Here is a 20,093-nt window from a genome sequence, read left to right on the forward strand (position 1 = left end):
AATACTGCTTTATTTCTTCAAATGTTTACTTAACATTTTACAGTATTCTCTGACGCCCCCCACCGACGAATTATCGCCAGTAAAGGGCCCTGGCTTCACCATGCTCCTGTTATAGCTGAGTGCAATTATTATAGGAAAAAATAGGCAAACACAAAGCAAGATAATGCTTGTCACGGTGAGAAAATGGTACCTGGCCGTAAATTTTCTCAGCGACGAGGAAATAGCTCAATTATGCTGTCAAGGCAGCCAATTTCGTGCAATTTATGGTGTTGCGCAAAAGCACAATGCAGACATATTAGCAGCCTTATTGATATCTCGCTGCTCCGGATTCTTTAATATTGGCCCGTAATAATGTCCGGGACTGGTTGGAGCGTCTTGGAAAGGTCACAGTGAGGTCCGTTCAGACTGCATCTATAGGCGCCAGGCGGCCGTCGTGAGGCGTTGGCTGTTCGCCAGAAGAGCGCTTCCAGTGATTTCACACTGCTCTTTCTAAGGCCTGGGATACCGCAAAGTGCGTTTACTTGCGTCTGCTCTTGATCACCGCACGTACGAGGCTGGTGACATTCATGGCATCAGGTAGCATATACAGTATGAGTGCAAATCGTGATCCCAATGCACCCCGCAAACACAGCTCACAGCTAATACGTCCAACTCCAGCAGTTATATTGCAGATGTTATTTTGCCGTGCACGTTAACATTGTCACATATTTATTCCTGCAAATTGGCAAAGCAGCATAAAAATTATGGAAAAAAAAAACCGAGACGTACACCCGTGAGCAAAAGGTATACGGACCAGGGGTTGCGCGATAAAGCCGATTTTTTCCTCCGCCTGCGAACGCAACTTGAAATTGAGGACTTCAGTTCAAAGTTGGCATTGCGAACTTTTCAACGTACTCGTCAATTCCAGTTTATGCTTATTAATTACGAAGAAATTCAGTTTTTTCGGCGACCCTGTGATCCGAATACTTTTGCTCACGGGTGTACGTCTCCCTCCTTTGTTTCTTGCGCTGTCTCGCCGACTGCACATGGGGCGTAAGTTCCCGTTCTCTGTCCGTATTTATTCTTTTTTTGCGATGCTTCGCCGAGCTAATTGTCTTTAAATAACTAAAAATTATATTATGAGATTTTATTTGGCAAAACAACGATCTGATTGTGAGCACGCCTTCGTGGGGGACACTGGAATATTTTGGGCTAGCTGAGGTTCTTTAACGTGCGCCTAAATCTAAGTATACGGGTGTTTTCACATTTCGCCCCTGTCGAAATGCGGCCGCCGTGGCCTAGATGAATGAATGAATGAGTTTATTTCTCCTGTTTACAACAGAAAGGAAGCAGAAGCTAAAGACCATGTGGCCTGACAAAGCGTTCTGCTCCTACAACAATTCGGCACGCAGGCCGTACGCAGCAACATGAATCATACAGACATACCGAAATCAACTGGAGTGTCGCGAGACAGTATATTATTTTCGTAACAACCGAACATGTCTACAAGAAATATTAGAATCCGACAGAATACACAATGTACATTTTGATTCCGACCAACTATAACCTGAAAACAAAAGAAACAAAAGACTGACAATTATTACTGCTGTTCTAATCAGACAAACTCAATATTGTTCACAATGAGAAAAGTTTCGTATGATTTATTCGGACCCTCCATAATTTCTTCAACATCACGTAGGCGATTTAGTAGGGAAGCTGCGTGGTAACTGGCACTATAACGTAAAATGATTCCAAATTGTTTTGATTCCAAACTCCTGATGTCAAATTTACGTAACCACCGACGCAAGCATCGAACGGTGACCCACAGCGTTGTCTGAACAACCCAATCAAACACTCTCCTCGTTTATAGGAGGTCACCTTTGTTCGCTTTCAAAACCAATAACATTGTCTACACTCAGCGGTTTTTGTTATCTAATTGGATGACAAGAGGCGAGGAGCACGCTTTAGTGGAGAGGGTCTCGATGGGGCCGAGCCGGCACAGTGAAAATAGATAACCGCATGAAAAGGGTGGTGCCGGCTTCTCCAATTGGTTGCGGTGGCTGGTCGAAAATTGCGGCGGCGTGCAACGGAAGGATAAGAATGCCACTAAAACGGATCCTCAGCAAGGAAGAGTTGGCAGAGCGATGTCGTATACGTGCCGAAAGGGCTCGATAACGTTTTACTGCCACACAAAAAGGTTTATCATGCGCAAATAAATACATGCTCACCAGCAGGCTCAAGTAGCGAGGGCATGAGCGATCGGCGGGCAGCCATCTTCTATTCCTTTCGGAACGAGGCAGTCTCTGGCTATTCAGAAAAATTTTCAGTTTTGTTCGGCATATTAATGCTTTTGTTTTCGCGTACACGTCACTTTGACGTGGTGAGTTTTCGTGCTTTTGTGACGTCGTGCGACAGACAGGCGAAGTGGGCGTAGCCAGAAAACATTGGAACAATAGCAGAGGGCTAATGGTGAAAAGGCGTCGAATCAGGAATGATTATTTTTCTTTTGTGCGGTTTAATCATGCATAACCAGTGTGTACACGTTATATCTGATGGGAAGCTATCGCGGTTTTTGTGAAGTCGCGTGACAGACAGGCGACGTTGGGAGTGGCCCGAAAATGTTTTGACTAATCGTGGAGGCTGATTGCAGAAATTGGAATCAAAACAGTTTGGAATAATTTTACGTTATAGCGCCCTAGTTGTTTTCCGTAATTGGTTCTTATTTTTGGTGTTCTCATATTATGTTGCCGAAGGCTGTAGTGCAGATTGGTGGTTACGTTCCGGATATACTGTGATTTGTTTTGTTTAATCTATTACATCAACTCGTAGTAATACACCTGGTTTGCCTCTAACACAGAATGCTTTGTAAAAAATGGTTTGGTTCTAAAGTTTTGTACAAGGCGATGATATCCTTCGAATGCACGTAAGATTCTTTTTTGCAGTACTATCAATTTATTATAATTTTTTAGCAAAGTAGCGCCCCAAATTAATATGCTGTAGGTTAATCAAGAATAAAAGAGTGCGTAGTACAATGAACTTTTCAACCATGAAGGAACCAGAGTACTCAGTCTGCATAAGCAACCAACAGTTCTGCTTAGTTCCATAGCAAGTTTGTCGATGTGCATGTTCCAGGCCAAATCTTCTTGAAACCACACTCCAAGAAATTTTTTGACATTTTACCTGTACTATCTACTTCTCTTCAAAAAGAATAGCCGCATTGCAGTTACGTGGTTTATTGATAGGAGCAAAGATCATATATTTTGTTTTGGAAGGATTAATTTGTAGCTAATTCTGTTGTAACCAGCAAGAGAGTTGCTTCAGATAATTGTTAACTTTCAATTCGAGCTCTGTTATAGCAGCAGCTGTCAAGAATATGTTAGTATCGTCTACATACATAACTAATTCAGGAGACTCGGGGATGTCACACAGATCATTAATATAAATTATAAACAAAAGAGGTCCAAGTATTGATCCTTGTGGAACACCCGTTATGATTTCCGTGTAAGATGAAACATTATTATTTATACTGACATACTGATAGCGATTGGTTAAGTAATGTCGTAAAAGTTCCAGTACGATACCTTGTACAACGTACTGTTCCAATTTTCTCATTAATAAGCTGTGGCCTACTGAATCAAAGGCTTTGCTAAGGTCTACAACTAAACCTAATGTATACATTCTATTTTCAATATTTGTTATTATTTTATGTTCGATATTAAGAGCTGCTTCACGAGACTTCTTTTTTGGGAACCATACGGCATGTCACTGATTACATTATCTTTACTGAAAAATGTTTGTAGTCTAACATTCAGGGCACTCTCGAACACCTTTGATAGAACAGGTAAGACAGATATCGGCCGGAAATTTGTCATTAAATATTCAATTTATCACCTCCTTTGTAAATAGGGCATACACGTGCTATTTTGAGACAATCAGGAAAGATACCGCTTTGAAACATCCCGTTTATGATGTGAACAATGACAGGTGCAATTATATCCGCAATATTTTTCATTGGTACTGGTTTCACATCGTTATACCCAGCAAAGACTTTGTTTTTTACTTTAAACAGTAGTCAGAACTTCAGCAAGTGTAAAAAGGTGTATCACTGATTTAGTAATACTGAATTTGTTCACTTTAGGTGCGGCCATGGGGATGTTGTCGGGATGCTGGGTACTGGAAACGAAATATTCATTCATAGCAGCTGCTGCTTCTCTGCCTGTCAACACGCCAGTGGCTGTCTTTATGTCTATCTCTGTGTTCTGTCTTTTAGTAGAAGTGAAGTCTCTAACTTCATTCCAAACATTCCTGGGGTCATTGTTTATTTGAGCAAATAACCATTCATAGTACTTAATTTTTGCTCGCTTTATTTCACCGGTGACCTTATTTCTGTATTTTTTGAAATCAGTAGACAGATGCGCACTCCTGCATTTTACAAACAAGTGATACATTTCGTTTTTTCTTGTTATCATTTTTAGCAAAGCAGCATTTATCCAGGGTTTTCGTATTTTCCTGCTCCTCTGATTGCACAATTTCAACGAAAACGCTTGGTCTAGCACGTAATGATTTTATCGAAGAACAATTCGTATGTCGGATTTGTATCTTGTGTTTCAAATACACATGACCAGTCGGTTGATATCATCAGGGAAGGGAAATTTTCTGATGCTCTTGCGTGGAAACTACGAATCTGTGTTTTTTTCCTCCTTCGCCTCGTTTGTGCGCGTAAGGAATGCAACAAAATACAGGTAGATGATCACTTATCTTAGCGGATCACAGTCCCGCAAGGCAGTCAGTTGGGTGTATATTGGTTATACATATATCAAGTAAAGTAGCCGTTTGCCCAGTTAGCCTCGTGGGTTCCGAGATTACGTTTGTGCACATTAATGAATTGATTAGACCAGCAAACTGTCTGGATGATATGTCGTCCGACAAAATGTTTATATTTACATCCCCCATTATGATAAAGGGGGAGGACGAATAGCTCAGGAAATGTAGAACCTGCTCTAGGAAATCAAAGAACGTCAGTTTGTTTCCCTACGGTGGGCGATACATAACCACAACTGTGACATATTCTAAGTGTACCATTAAACATTCTACATTATTCTTTACAAGTGAAAATTCTGGAATAACGTCATGTGCAAGGCACTCTTTAACATGGACAGCCACGCCACCTCCTCTGCGCTTTGTTCGTACTAACCCATGGTATGTGTAATTTTCACAGTACGGGGGGTCATCATTAACAGTAAGCCATGTTTCCCCATACAATAAGATATCAAAATTGTGCGCGATTGACCCGAATAAGCAATTCAGTTTATCATCTTTGTTTTTTATGCTCCGCACGTTTAGGTGAAAACTTTTTAGCAGCTTTTAGAGATTTGATCCCGTTACCTCGTGCTTAGCAGCCCATCACCATAGCCACTAAGCAACCGCAGCGGGTTATTTATCTTTAAAGCTATCCCAATCTTCAGTCTTGGTCTATTGCGCACGGCTTACCCGACCAGCGCCGTCGGTGGCGGCCGGTGCACGTAAGGCCGGCGTTGAAGGCAAGTGTGAATATGCAGCTGCGTTTGCGTTCGCCGTCGGTGCACAGCAAAGAGACCCATGTGCCACGCGAATAGGGGTTGGAAAGCTCGAGGAAAGAAAACATGCCCTGAAAAAAAAAGAAGACCAAGCCACGAGAACACGGCAAGATGACGACTGCAAATCTCAGCGATTGCCTTCGGTGCCCAAGTTTCCGGAGCTTTTAGACCTGCACAAACTAAGACACGCAATTCCCATGAACACGAAGCTGTTGTGTATGAAGGGCTCCTTTATTATTGTTAGAACAACCAGACAAAAGCAAGGCTGAGTCGGAAAGGCACGGTGCTCAGCGATTGCAACGTGATACTCGGAGCGCGCCGCTTTTTTGCGCCACCGGTGAGCGCTGGGTGATGGTCGTGGAACCAAATGCAGTCACAATGCGTCACAAAGTCACTCGCTGTCATCTTATACCAGGATGCATCACTTTGGTGTCCCCAGCGCTCACAATCGGTGTATAATGAGCCGGCGACCCTACGTTCCGAGTATCGCGTTTCAATTGCTGAGCACTTGATGCTACAGCTGATGCTACAGCTATGTGCACCTGATGCTACAGACCGCGCACATCCAGGCTTTCCGCCGTTCCATGTGATGAAGCCGCGATGAAAAAGGATTAAACTGAGTGGCCTCACCAGCTTCAGTCATGATTCAGTAATTGATCAAGCACTCGAAAACGCAACACGTTTGTTCGAATTTGGTTCCGTGTGGTATTTCGCCAGCGTAAAACAGAAGAAACGAAGGAAAACTTCAACCAACGTAGCTAGCGGCAGCGCCTGCTGCGCCCTAAACGGCCGGCACGTGTCTTCACAATCGCGGCGCCACCGCATGAAGGCACCACCGGCCCACACTCATCCGCCACCCCGTGCCTATTTTAAATTTTTTTATGCATACTGCAACCCTAAGACGGTTATCGCAGGAGTGGGGTACAAAAATCAAAGGCGCCACGCACGCAGTAAAGAGGGAAAAAAATAAAAGCTGCCAAGTACACAGCAAAGCACAAGTGCAAGGAATATGCTTAAAAATGGTCTCAATTGATACTTACATGTATGCGTATATACACAGTAAATAAAACAGGGTCCAAGAAATCGCAAGGTATCAATCGGTGATTGCCTTAACAAAACTGTCGAATGGCAAATTTCGAATGTTAGGGGGAAGCTGGTTCTACATTTCGATGAATCGGGGAACAAAACTATATTTGAATTTGTCAATTCTGGCGTACAGAGGTGTTACATTCAAAGGGTGAAAATTCTTGGTGTTAGACGCCTTAGCAAATTTAGTGTATTATAAAGATGAGCAACGTTCAGAGTTAACAGTGGTGTAGAACAGTTTAAGGCTTTCTACATGGCACCGCTCTACTAGGGAAGACAATTTCAAGGAGGGAAGGTTAGAAGAGGGGGAGAAGTCCTTGTCGTAACACCGCTTTATAAATCGAATAGCTTTTTTTGGAAAGATCCGAGAATTTTTATGTCAGATGTTAAATATGGATTTCAAATGGCACAGCCGTAAGCCAAAATGGGCCGCACTAGACTTTTATAAGTGAGCAATTTTGTTTCTTCAGGCGCAGAGAACGCTTTAGGTAACCTAGACGTACTAGGGCTTTAGAAAAGTTGCTTCAATATGTTTGGACCTTGATAAATCGTGTGTGAAGAGAATGCCAAGGTACTTATATTGAGAAATGTTTTCCACAGGAATACCGTTGAAACAATAAGGAAGACACAATTGTGTACGACGTGGCGAGAAAGACATAGAAACAGCTTTGCGAAAATTAATGTTCATCTGCCACTTGTTACACCAAGCACAAAAGCTGACAAATGCTTTATTCAGAACGACGTGATCTTCATGACTGGTTATTGTGTGATAGATAACGCAGTTATCGGTGTAAAGACGGATTTTAGTTGATAGTAAGTTATCTGCAGGCCGGTCATTTCTATACAACAGGAAGAGAAGCGGGCCTAATACTGAACCCTGTGGAACACCAGAGGTAACCGTCGCCGTAGGTGATTTGACAGAATTAAAACTGTATCGAGCAATGCTTGTAAGCCATGCGTGCGCATGCGCCACTGCCAGTGAAACTAACCATAGATAAAGACCACAGGTTGTTATCATACAGCTTGCTATATATATGCACATTCGTCGTCTGAATAAAGATCTTCTTGTTACTGGCTTCCACTCGTCACACTCGTCACTGATACATGGTGTCAGAAGTGGGCGCGTCGCTCCGCGGCGTAGATGTAGTCGGCCCACGAACAGCAAGCAGCAACCGGTGAATGTGATTCAAAGCCAGGACATGGAACTTCTCAAGGCACCAGAACCCTTGCTGCTATCCGGAAGCACGGCAAAGAACTGGGAGAAATACAAACAGAAGTTCGAGCTGTTCTTGGAGGCGACAGCATCAGCGAAGGAACCCAGGACTCCAGCTGTCAAGACCGCGCTTCTGCTGAGCTTCGCGGGAGACGAAGCGCTCGAGGTATTCAACAATTTTTCTTTTGAGGAGGGCGAAAGCAAGCAAGATTATGAGACCGTTGTAAAGAAGTTCACTGAATATTGCCAGGAGCAGCAAAATGAGGTTTTTGAGAGATACCTGTTCCGGACAAGAACACAAGCGGAAGGCGAACCCTTTGAGCATTTTCTACGTGACCTCAAGAGACAGTCACGCAGCTGTAACTTCGAGCCCTTGACCGAGTCCTTAATCCGAGACCAGATTGTCTTCGGCACAAACAACACCAAGCTGCGGGAGAAAATGCTCAAGGAAAAGGACCTAACGCTCCTCAAGGCAGGGCAGATATGCCGAGCCGCGGAAGTATCCGACCAGCAGAATAAGGCGTGGTCCCAAGCAGACAACCAGATAGCCGTGGTCAAAAAATCGCAACAGCACGTTTGTGCCAAATGCAATCGTTCCCACACGCGTGCTAGGTGTCCAGCCTTCGGAAAGACTTGCTTCGTGTGCAAAGGAAAAAATCACTTCGCTATGTGTTGCACGAAACGACAAGTAGACGATGTGCACGAAGACAGCGATGACGTTAGTGTTTTGGATGTGAAAATTTGCAATGTCAACCGCAAGGAAGATTGGACAGTTAAAGCACAGGTTGCGGGTCAAATGGTGGTGCTTAAGGTTGACACAGGTTCCCAGGCCAATCTGCTGCCTTACTCCGTCTACCGAAGGTGCAAGGGGGACCGGAAGCTTGACCCAAGTTGTGCTGTCCTGCGGTCATATAGCGGAGGTGTTATCAAGCACGTCGGCGTGGCAACGCTGCAAGTTGAGATGAATCAGCGGTCCTGTAGCATCTCCTTTTTCGTGGTGAAAAAGAGCAGCCCCGCTATTTTGGGATTAGCCGCAAGTGAAACTCTGGGTTTGGTGTCGCGCAACGTAGACACGGTCAGCAAAGAGGGCACCTCTGACATTATGAAGGAATTCCCAGATTTATTTCAGGGAACTGGCTGCTTGCATCGACAGTACCACATGGTTCTGCGCGAGGATTCAGCACCAGTAGTAATGCCAGCGCGGCGAGTACCACTGGCACTACGAGGACCACTACGAGATGAGCTCGACCGGATGGAAAGAGGCGGCATCATACAGAAGGTCAGCGCGCCAACGGACTGGGTGAGCCCTCTAGTCATCGTAAGAAAGAAAAACGGAAAGCTGCGTTTGTGCATGGATCCTCGGAATATCAATAATTGTCTAAAGCGGGAACATTATCAAATGCCAAGGCGAGAAGATATTGAAGCTGAGTTAGCAGGGGCCCAATATTTCTCTCGCCTTGATGCAAACTCCGGTTTTCACCAAATCCCTTTAGACAATGCAACGTCGTATATCTGCACATTCAGCACACCGTTCGGGCGATACCGTTTTTTAAGGCTTCCGTTCGGTATAGCGGCCGCGCCAGAAGTTTTCCAGAAGGCGATGAGCGAAATCTTCGACCGAGCTGCGGGAGTGCACGTGTATGTTGACGACGTCTTAATCTATGGAGCTACAAAAGATGAGCACGATGCGCGCCTCCGGCATGCTTTGCAGTTGTCCAGACAGGCAGGTTTAACGTTTAATGCTGATAAATGCAAGATCGGGCTCACTGAAATTGATTTCTTGGGTGACGTCATATCCAAAGAGGGCATAAAACCAAACCCTTTGTTGAGCACATCTCTGGGCGAATTACCTCACCCGGTAGACAAGGCGGCCGTACACCGCATGCTAGGCGTGGCGAACTACTTTGGCAAATTCATACCCAACCTGGCCGATAAGACGAACCTGCTGCGCAGCCTTTTAAAGAAACACACCATTTTTGAATGGACAGAGAACCATGCGCGCGAGTGGGCAGTTATTTGTGAGCATCTAAGCAAACCACCACTGCTCGCCATCTTTGACGCGTCCAGAGAAACAAAAATCTCTGCAGATGCTTCAAAATGCGGGCTAGGAGCAGCTCTTCTGCAACGTGACGGTGACGCTTGGCGGCCAGTTGCCTATGCATCCCGCGCTATGAGCGCTGCAGAACAAAGATACTCTCAGATCGAGAAAGAAGCGATGGGAATTACCTACGGCTGCGAAAAGTTTCACCAGTTTGTATATGGACGCAAGATTGTTATTGAAACCGACCATCGTCCGTTAATTGCCATAGCTACAAAAGCTATTGGTGATATGCCTCCGCGACTTCAGCGTTTCTTTCTGCGTTTGTTCACCTATGACTTTGATCTTCACTTCGTGCCAGGCAAACAGCTGCTCCTGGCGGACATGCTGTCAAGGGCGTCACCAACTGCCGCAGGGGATACCGATGGATTCAACGAGGACGTGGAAGTCCATGCAACAAGAATTGTGTCCGAGTTGGTAAGCAAAAAGACCATGGATCGCCTGAAAAACGAAACGGCAGCCGATACCGAGTTGCAAGCTGTTATCAACCACTTAGGCGGCAAGGGAAAGCTTGAAGGCACATTGAAACCATTCGCATCAGAGTTGTCACTCGTAGAGGGCATTTTATTTAAGGGATGCAAAGTGGTTATCCCTAAGTCGTTGAGGCCAGAAATACTCGATCGCATTCATGAAGGGCACTTGGGTATGAATAAGTCCAAAGCAAAAGCTCGACGTTTGGTTTTCTGGCCAGGGCTTAACGTGGACATCGAGAAGATGCTACAGCGCTGTGCAGCCTGCCGCAAGTACGCTTACGCGCAGCAAAGTGAGCCTCTAGTTTTAAGGCCCGCACCGCAATACGCGTGGTACAGAGTCGGAGTCGACATCTTCCAGCAAGGTGGAAGTTCATACCTTTGTGTCTTCGATGCTTTGTCCAATTTCCCAGAAGTCGAAAGACTAACTGACTTGACCACCCTATCTGTAATCGAAAAGCTGAGTGCCATTTTTGCTAGATATGGCATCCCGGTAGAAGTTTGCAGCGATAATGGACCTCAGTTTTCATCCTATGAATTTGCACATTTTGCCTCCAGGTACGACTTCCAGCATGTGACGTCTAGCCCCAGATTTCCTCAGTCTAACGGTCTCGCTGAGAAAGGCGTTCAAATTGTAAAACGAATCATGAAGAAGACGGCGGAAACGAAACAGGACTTCTGGCTTGGGCTACTCAGCTACCGTTCGTCACCCCTCGAAGATGGTCGTTCACCGGGTGAGCTCCTCCAAGGCAGACGCCTGCGCACGAGACTTCCAGACTTCAGCCACCACTCAAGCGTTTCCGTGACTAAACACAAACAGCCCGAAGCTCGTGGCAGATGCTTGCCAGCACTCAAGAAAGGCGAAGTCGTGCGGGTCCAAGACAAGGCATGGACCAGGAAGGCGCAAGTGCTAGGACGAGTCGCACCAAGATCTTACGAGGTAGCCACAGAGGACGGCAGACGGTTACGACGTAACCGGCGTCACCTACTGCGGACACGTGAGCAGTATCGTGAACAAGTCGAAAGTGAGTCTTCATCGAGCGATGAAAGTGATGGTCCCACCGAGCCAGAACGGCCTCAGCGTGAGCACAGCGAGGAACGTCAAAGCCCCAGTAACAGATCTCCCATGGAACAGCCGCCGGTTTCGGTTCCTCAGCAAGACGTACTTCCTCAGCTACGCAGATCTGGGCGGCAGACACGACCACCGGATCGACTACGCTACGATAATAACTTTAATCAAATAACTTAAGTTGTTTTCTTTACCCGCAGGAAGATGTATCGAGCAATGCTTGTAAGCCATGCGTGCGCATGCGCCACTGCCAGTGAAACTAACCATAGATAAAGACCACAGGTTGTTATCATACAGCTTGCTATATATATGCACATTCGTCGTCTGAATAAAGCTCTTCTTGTTACTGGCTTCCACTCGTCACACTCGTCACTGATACAAAAACAGACATATTACGACCTATCTGAGAGAAAACTAGACTTGCAGGTAACTAGAAGAGGAATATTTAAAATACTATTTAGTTTATGCAAAAGCTTGGAATGTATAACTGTATCAAAGGCTTTCGAAAAGTCTACAAATATGGTATCGATTTGAAGGCCAAGGTCTAGTGCATGGCAGATGACATGGGCAAACTATGATGTTTGCGTAATGGTGCTGAAGCCACTGCGAAATCCATGCTGAAACCCTGTTAAAATATTGTTGGTTTCAAGAAACTCAATAATATGTTTTTAGATGACATGTACTAAAAACTCGGAAGACACTTTGTCGAGACTAAAGTGTGAAACGGCGGAAGCCTGACACCATTGCCTGTTAAAGTGTCTGTTAAAGTATTTTGTGGCCGCGTGGAACTGTTGCAGCGCCGTTTGTGGATCAGGAGGAGACGTGTATTCCATGGCGGTGTCGGGGTGTAGTTGGCCATCCTCATCATCCACTTCGCTCGGTTGACTTGTACTTGCTCGGCTTGCCGCGGCAAGATGGCGGCCACGGCGCTTCCGAGCTTCATTTGCCTTGGTACCCGGAGATGCAGCGAGTCGCTTTAAACGCATGGCTTCTCTTGTGTTGGCCCGTCGCGTCCATGGACTCTGCGGTGTCGGACGCGCCTCGCCGCCCTGATGCATGCGACGTTATAGACCTACACCATGTTTGTAAACAGTGGTAGGCACCGTCAAAATATTTTGGGCCTTATGGCGACGTGGGACTCTCCGCTAGGGGGCCGTGGAATACTGACGTGCCTCACATGGGCTCCTGGGTCTTGCGCTCATTTCTATGGAATAGGCTGCTCACCCCCTTTTATTTCGCACCGAGAGATTCGGCAAGCTACAAGGAATCATCGAATACCACCTACTTTGAAAGTGAGTGCGTTTTTCGTCAAGATTTTGAGCTTGAACTTCATCGACCACCTCCCATTTTGCTAAGCCTAACGCCACGCGAGTCCACACCGGCCTGCCGGGGAGAACCGCCGACGCACGCGCAACAGCCACACGGTGCGCGGGAGAGGAGGCCGATAGCGCTCGCCGCTGCACGTCAACACTGCAATAGGCGCCGTACGTGCACTGCTCGCCGGGGAAAAGGCTCGGCGGTGCTCACCGGCGTTGCGGCTGATAGCCAATACTTGAGACGAGCCAAAAAACACCCGCGACGGACGCGACGTCAAGCGAACGACAAGAAGAAACGAGCGCAATGCAAACAGACTCATCGGAACTAGCCAACGTCGCGCGATCTTGGACCTATGACAAGAACAGTGGCCGAACTATATACCTCAATGACCAATGGCTGACATGGGAAAGGAAAAGCAACAAGGAAACCACGCGCATCAAAGCCCCCGCAGTCACCCAATCCACACAACAGCCAGCCACGCCGCCACCGCCGCGCAAACCTAGAATGCCCCCCCCCCAACCTTTGGACGACATCAAGATCGTCTATCGCCCACAAGCTGGCCTCGCACTGGCCAAATGGTCACTTGTCGCAGTCACTCACGCAGTGGAAGAGCCAGCGGTATAATGCAAAAAGAATTCCACGACAACGTCCGCGTACAAATGCAAAAAGAAGAAAACCTCATTATTGCAAGTACAGCCAACAAAACCTACGCTCAAAACTTGGCCAAGATCAGCAACATACAGCTTAGAGGCAGCATCTACAACGTGAAAGCCAGCTTGCGTCTACCCGAAGATGTTAGCAAAGGCGTTATCTACGGCATCAATCCTGGGACCTGCAGTGTGGAGCTAATGGATGGAATCCGAGTGCCAGCGCGCTATACAGTCCTCAACGCCCGCATGCTTGGACAGTATACAGCGGCGGTCATCTATTTTGAGGGTCCACACGGTCCCTACAGCATCATTTATCAGAGCGGTGACTACCGATGCAAGCCCTACCGCAAGTGAGTTCAATATTGCCGAACCTGTGGCAACCTCGGACATCGCCAAGACGTGTGCCCAAAGCTAACCCCAAATTTTTGTTACAAATGTGGCAAAACAAACCAACCCTCAAATCAAGACTGCCAACCCACGTGCAAGATTTGCGGAGAAGGACATGAAACAGCCGGGAAAGACTGCAAAAAAAAAGCTCAAGCTTAACCCACCACCTTACCAAGTAAGACAGCAATGGCAAAACAGGATCCATGAACGAGACAGTCGATGGAGCTCCAACCCCGACAACTTCCCTGAACTAAGCGCTGCCAATGGACACGCCTCCAACTCAAGAACCACCCGAGTACAAGAAGTAGCAGATCCATGTCAAGATCACGATCAAGATCGCGGTCGCGGTCGCGTTCCCGAAAACGCGTGAATTACGCCGAAGCGGTCGGCAGCTCTGGCAGCGCCAGCGTCGAATTGGCAGAAGCGGTAACCGTAAGAGCCCTCGAGAGCAAACTGCAAAATCAACAAAGCCTCATCATAAAAAGACTACTCCAAAGATGCAAAGACTACGAACATGGAAGCAAGCAGCCATCTACAACGCTAACCACGGAGGCAGTTCATGCCGCAATCGAAGCTAGAGTTCAGAAGTACCTCCTGTCTTTCGAGGATGTCTTTACAAAGAACATCCTTACTATGATCGAAAACATCACCAAGCCTATCGTCGAGAAGATTGCAACCCTTACCACGCAAGTCGCGTCCCTCGCAAATCAAGTAACCACTCTCACAAGCCAGGTGACCGGCCTAACAGCCCAGGTCAACAACTTCATAGCGCACGCGAAGAATAATTACGTCACCAAGTCCTACCTCGACAGCCTTCTCAACGCCACCGAGCAGGGCAGAAAGAAGGCTCGCACGAACAGTTACAATGCATCCCGCTCGATCTCACCCAACCGTGACTCGCCCTGTGAAACTGAAGAGCCTAATGATGGCGACACCTAAATCCACAACAAAGGGCCCGCAAAAACCCCTGTGAATGTGGCAATGAAACTGTCGGTCCTTCCGCCCCCACTATGCAAACCTACAAGAATTCGTCAAACAGGACCACCCCGATGTCATTGCGCTACAGGAAACCAACACCCGCAACATTCGACTTCAAGGATACACTGCTTTTACACAAACCCAGCGCACAGCCATCCTAGCGAGGAAAACTCTCACAACGCAGGAACATGAAATAGAAGACATCCCCATCGAGCACACCCAAGTGGAGATCCTACCAGACAGAAAAACGCAGCAAAGCCTCTTTATCGTCAGCATATACAGTCCTCCTCGGGACCAACTTCCGGAATTCGACCACTTTATTCGTGAACTCAGGAAACGCACGAAAGGCCATCAAGTTGTCATCATGGGAGATTTCAACGTCCCACACACAACATGGGCGTATCCATATTTCACCAAGAAGGGAGCCCGCGTACACGATACTGCCCAGCAACAGAGGCTGACCCAATGGAACGACCCGCTACAGGCCACGAGAGTCGGAAACAGTGTCTCCAGGGAAACAAACCCGGACCTAACCTTCACATCGAACGTCCTCTGGGCCGAGTGGAGCCGACTCTCGGAGACGCTCGGAAGCGACCACCACATTCTCCAACTTGACATCGCCCACAACCGGAAGCAAACCAAGACTGGAGTTGCCCGACTAACAGACTGGAAGTCCTTCAGAGACAATCTCAGCGGCAACACAACAATCGACGACATTGACCATTGGCTCAAGGGCCTTCTCAATACCGCAGAACACCACACCAAGAACATCCAACTAAGCACCAACAGCCCCGCAGTCGACCCGCATCTCCTTCATCTCTGGGAGGCCAAAAGAAGCCTCCTGAGGAGGTGGAAGAGGCAGAAACTGAATAGAAAGCTTAAGCAACGAAACGCCCTTCTCACCATACAGGCCAAAGATTACGCGGAGCAACTTATTCGGCAAAATTGGCACACCTTTTGTGACAGCCTACAAGGAACACTCAGCACCAAGAAAACCTGGCACCTCCTACGCGCTCTCTTAGCTACCGACCGCACCAAAATGCAACAACGGCAAGATCTGCAAAGACTAACCCACAGCCACGCTGGATCGGAGCACGATCTCCTTCGTGAACTTCAGCAGAAACTTAGCTGCGACCAGCCCACTTCGTCGGTGAGCGGCAAGGCGTACGACGGCGCACCAAACTCAGACCTTGATTAACCATTCACGCAAGAAGAGCTCCACGCAGCCTTAGCCAAACTCACTAGAAACACTAGTCCCGGCAAGGACAGAATCACTAATAAGCTCCTACGCAACCTTCCGCAATCGGCCACAACAGTACTACTCTAGTACTACAACGACTGCTGGGAAAAGGGGGACCTACCAGCAGCCTGGAAGCACTCGGAGGTCACCATGATCCCCAAACCCAACAAACTCCTTCACATCGAAAACCTCCGTCCCATCTCCCTCACGTCCTGCGTGGGCAAACTCCTCGAGCACATGGTGCACGACCGGTTAACCCCATACCTCGAGGACAACGGATACTTGCCGCACACCATGTTCGGATTCCGACAGAATTTGTCCACGCAGGATGTATACTGCTGCTCCTCAAGGAAGACCTGCTCGACTACCTTGATCGCAGACGCAAATCAATACTGGCGATCGACGTAAAGGGCGCATTTGACAACGTAAGCCACGAAGCCATCCTCCGCAACCTTGAATATACAGGCTGTGGAGCCCGGATCTATAATCACATCAGCAGCTTTTTGACACACCGAACAGCAACAGTAGGCGTCTTCAATCTCCGCAGCGATAAATTTCGGCTACCCAACTAAGGAACTCCACAAGGATAAGTTATTCGCGCAATGATCAAGCTGCCAAAACAACTCAATGCCATCCCAAACCTATGTCATGCTCTTTACGCCGACGGCATCACACTCTGGACCAAAGCACCTACTACTGGACAACACGAACGCAGTCTACAAGAAGCCATCGACATCATCGAAAGCTACCTCCGAGACTGCGGTCTCCAATGCGCAGCTGAAAAGTCAGAGCTTCTCGTGCTCAGAGCACGGACGCGAGGACGACCGCCCAACTATATCGAACCCGATCCTAGCGTCTTCCTCAACGGAACCCAAATCCCTACGGAAACGTGGGAGGCGAAGCTTTCCTCTGACGACCTGGACGATCAACGCAGTCTTGTCACCCGGGCTGAGGAGGCAGCCCAAGCCAGAGGGTTCCTGGAATAAGGAATCCTCCCACCTAGGGTGAACCGGGTCCTGACTTGGATTATCGTTTCGGAAAACAAAAGTTTATTTCTCTTTCTTATGGCGACGTCGGGGCGGTTGGCTGATGGGACGGGACTCGGCGCGATCGCGGGATGCGGCAGTTATGTACCCCGCCTAGTCACAGCAGCGTCGTAAGTCTCGACTTGCAAGCGCTGTTCATGTTTCCCTCGAGCGAATACCTCAGGAGCCTGAGTGCCTTCGATCAGAAGCGATACAGCGAGAAGTTATTTGTTTACGGTGTCCAATGCCCTGATCCTTACGGCATACCAGAGAGCGATTGGATCAAAGATGCCGATGCAAAGCGACTGTGCCCACCGGTGAAGATGACAAACGTGGTCATTTATCTGCTCTTTTCACCGAACCTGTTTAGGCCAGAAAGCATTGAAAACTACAAATGTTTGGAAGCCTACAACTACTTTGAGTCAGGTGAGTGTTTCATGTGACTGACTGATGTGGGGGTGACCGAGTGTTTGTACGCGCACGCGTGTGAAGTAAAAACATGCGCTTGCCTGCATGCGGAACAGACCGAGCAGCATTTTGGTGGTGTTCACTTTTTTTACGACAGCGCGATGTGCAAGACGCGTGCGATGTGACTGCAGCCCGATACCAACGCTCGTTATCAAATGAAAAATGCGTCCTTCTCGACTGCACGTACAAATGACAGAGTGGAATTTGTGCTATGCAAGATGTTCGCGCGTTTGTTGTGATGCAAAATGCGTCATTCAGATTTCGGTAACCTCGTCCGCTATCAGAGCAAGCTTCGCGTACTTTGAACCTCTGTGTTAAGGTATGCGGCGCGGTATCGATGTCGTCTGTGGGTGCATTTCAAAGGAGCTAGGCGGCAGCGTCCACGCTAAATCGTCCAAGAAAGTCATGTTTAATGTGATTTTCACCATGTCTCGTTTAGGTGTATCTGCTCATCTTGAGCATGTTGCGATCTCTTTAACCTAAGCTAATACCCCAGTCGCACGAGGGATCTTCAGTCGTGATCGAGTCCTATCGGGACTGAATCTATTAATATCGATTGGTCGTTTTGCGCAATCTACGGAAGTGAGCCATTCGCGAACGAAAGTTTCTTTAGACTGAGGTGTTACCCTTTACTTGAACACGTCTTTTTAAGTTATTAGCAACACCTGAGCTTGAGTACTTCCTCTCGCCCGCAAATGAAACAAGTCGCAAATTTTGTACTTTCTGTCGTAGGTGGAAGTGTTGGTAACACTCGGTAGAGAATGGTTAGTTTGTCTATGGTTGGTTTGGCTGGCTTTTCATCAAAGTGGTGTGCAACTACTACGAATTCATGCTTCAGTTCTTGAAAGCAACCCAGTTGCTTTGCTGATGTTTCTTAATGTTGGTTAAGAAAAAACAAGCATAAGCCCAGGAAAAAGATGCCAGGGTGCACACAGCACTCTGTGCAATGTGCATCATTTGTCACCTGAGCTTGCACTGCTTCAGATGCTTTGCTAAGAAGCCCAAATCTTAAGCCATCAAACCTGGTTGATACATATGTAAGTTGACAAACAGCGTTCGATGATTGATCACTTCAGCCTCCATCTTGTTGTGAATCTTTGTCTTGTTTGGAAGTCTTATAATAAGTTGCATACTGGTTGTCTGCAGGACTTGTCCGAAAATGCCGCATGTGGAAGCCACAAGGTGGCAAGATTTCTTTTACACGTGCGGAAGTGATTCCGTCACAAACTGCGTCAGTGAAAGGCCACGATGTGTGGTTATGTATTGACAAACTGACGGGACAAGTGCTGGCTGGCCACTGCCAATGCAAAGCAGGGTATGTAACCTGATTGCCGTAAGCAGTGCTTGTGTGAAAAACAACTGGTGAGCAATATGCCGCTGCCTTGCAGGCTGGGTGAGGTGTGCAGTCACATCGCTGCTACACTTCTTGCCCTCGAATCAGCAGCTCGCGAACAGATGGACATGTCGTGTACATCGCAGCCATGTGCTTGAAAAGCGGCCACCTCCAAGAAGGTAATGTGCGCTTGTTCTTTCTTTATGTGCGTTTATATTGATATATCTTGGCTTTCTCATGCACCTAAATGTAGTCCTCAAACATTTCTGTAAGCATTTGTTTGTTGCAACTTCAGGGCACCATGGTTCCTTTGGATGAACTAAATTTAAGCCGACCAGGTAAGAAGCCTCGCAAGCTTGCTGCTGAACCAAAGCACACATGCGAATCCTTCAACTCCAGTGACAAGGAGATATTTGAAAGACTGCAGAAAGCAAGTTCCCGTGCCGTAGTCCTGCGAAGCATTCCTAAACTTGATCCAGAGGACACGAACTCTGCCTCAGAGGACGAGGAAATGTATACATTTTTAAGGTCAGGAAATCCCTGTTCCTACGTGTGTTTATATTTATTACGGCCTGAGTACTCTGAATAGTAGCATGGGTTATGTTCAGAAAACAAGCTTTGGCTTGTTTCATTGTGGTTTTTTTAACAGTGCTAAGGTTTCATTTCATTTACGCGTAACAATGTGTTATCCACACATATCACTCGACATTCATTTATCACTGCTATTCTAAACACAGCCAACCTTGGTGAAACCACCAGTCACGACACAGCCCCAGATTGTGCACTGGGCAGAAAGTGTACATAGGTCTGAGTAGTCCACACCAATAATTATATACAAGTAACCACTACATAATGACATGTTCACCTCTTAGTGACTCAGGAAAGGAAGTTATAACCAGCTGCTATATATTAAAAGCTGACAGACGAAGCATATTTTGCGTAAAAATAATTATGCATTGTTTTGAGTATGACTGTACATGATGCACTACATCATTTTTTATCAACTCGCCCAGGAATGCTAAAAATACCGAAACATGAAGAAGAGATATCTGGAAGATATGTTTATTCCCCTCACAGAGATTAAAAGAATCGAGAAGGGTACAAGGGTATCAACGAAAGCTCCCTTGTGGTATGAAGCCAGATATGGAAGGCTGACTGGAACTACAATGCACAGGGCAAGTATTTGTCAGTTTGACAAATGTTC

The 20,093-nt window shown here is 47.0% G+C and overlaps 1 protein-coding gene across 1 annotated transcript; it reads left to right on the plus strand.

The window, feature by feature from the left end:
• The first annotated feature begins 10,154 nt into the window (after nt 1–10,154).
• On the plus strand, nt 10,155–11,789 carry LOC125942549 (uncharacterized). Its single transcript, XM_049660735.1, has 2 exons — nt 10,155–10,369; nt 10,981–11,789. Exons 1-2 carry the CDS (start codon nt 10,227–10,229, stop codon nt 11,669–11,671), a joined length of 834 nt encoding a protein of 277 aa, XP_049516692.1. The 5' UTR covers nt 10,155–10,226; the 3' UTR covers nt 11,672–11,789.
• The last annotated feature ends 8,304 nt before the right edge of the window (nt 11,790–20,093 follow it).

The sequence above is a fragment of the Dermacentor silvarum genome, chromosome 1, assembly GCF_013339745.2.
Source record: "Dermacentor silvarum isolate Dsil-2018 chromosome 1, BIME_Dsil_1.4, whole genome shotgun sequence".
Classification (NCBI taxonomy): domain Eukaryota; kingdom Metazoa; phylum Arthropoda; class Arachnida; order Ixodida; family Ixodidae; genus Dermacentor; species Dermacentor silvarum.

Bases quoted from the DNA above. Each gene is read 5' to 3' on its own strand.
- LOC125942549 (XM_049660735.1), top strand. From the start codon at position 10,227: ATGACTTTGATCTTCACTTCGTGCCAGGCAAACAGCTGCTCCTGGCGG. The intron at 10,370-10,980 runs GTAAGCAAAAAG...TTTTGCCTCCAG, and splicing joins CAAGAATTGTGTCCGAGTTG to GTACGACTTCCAGCATGTGA.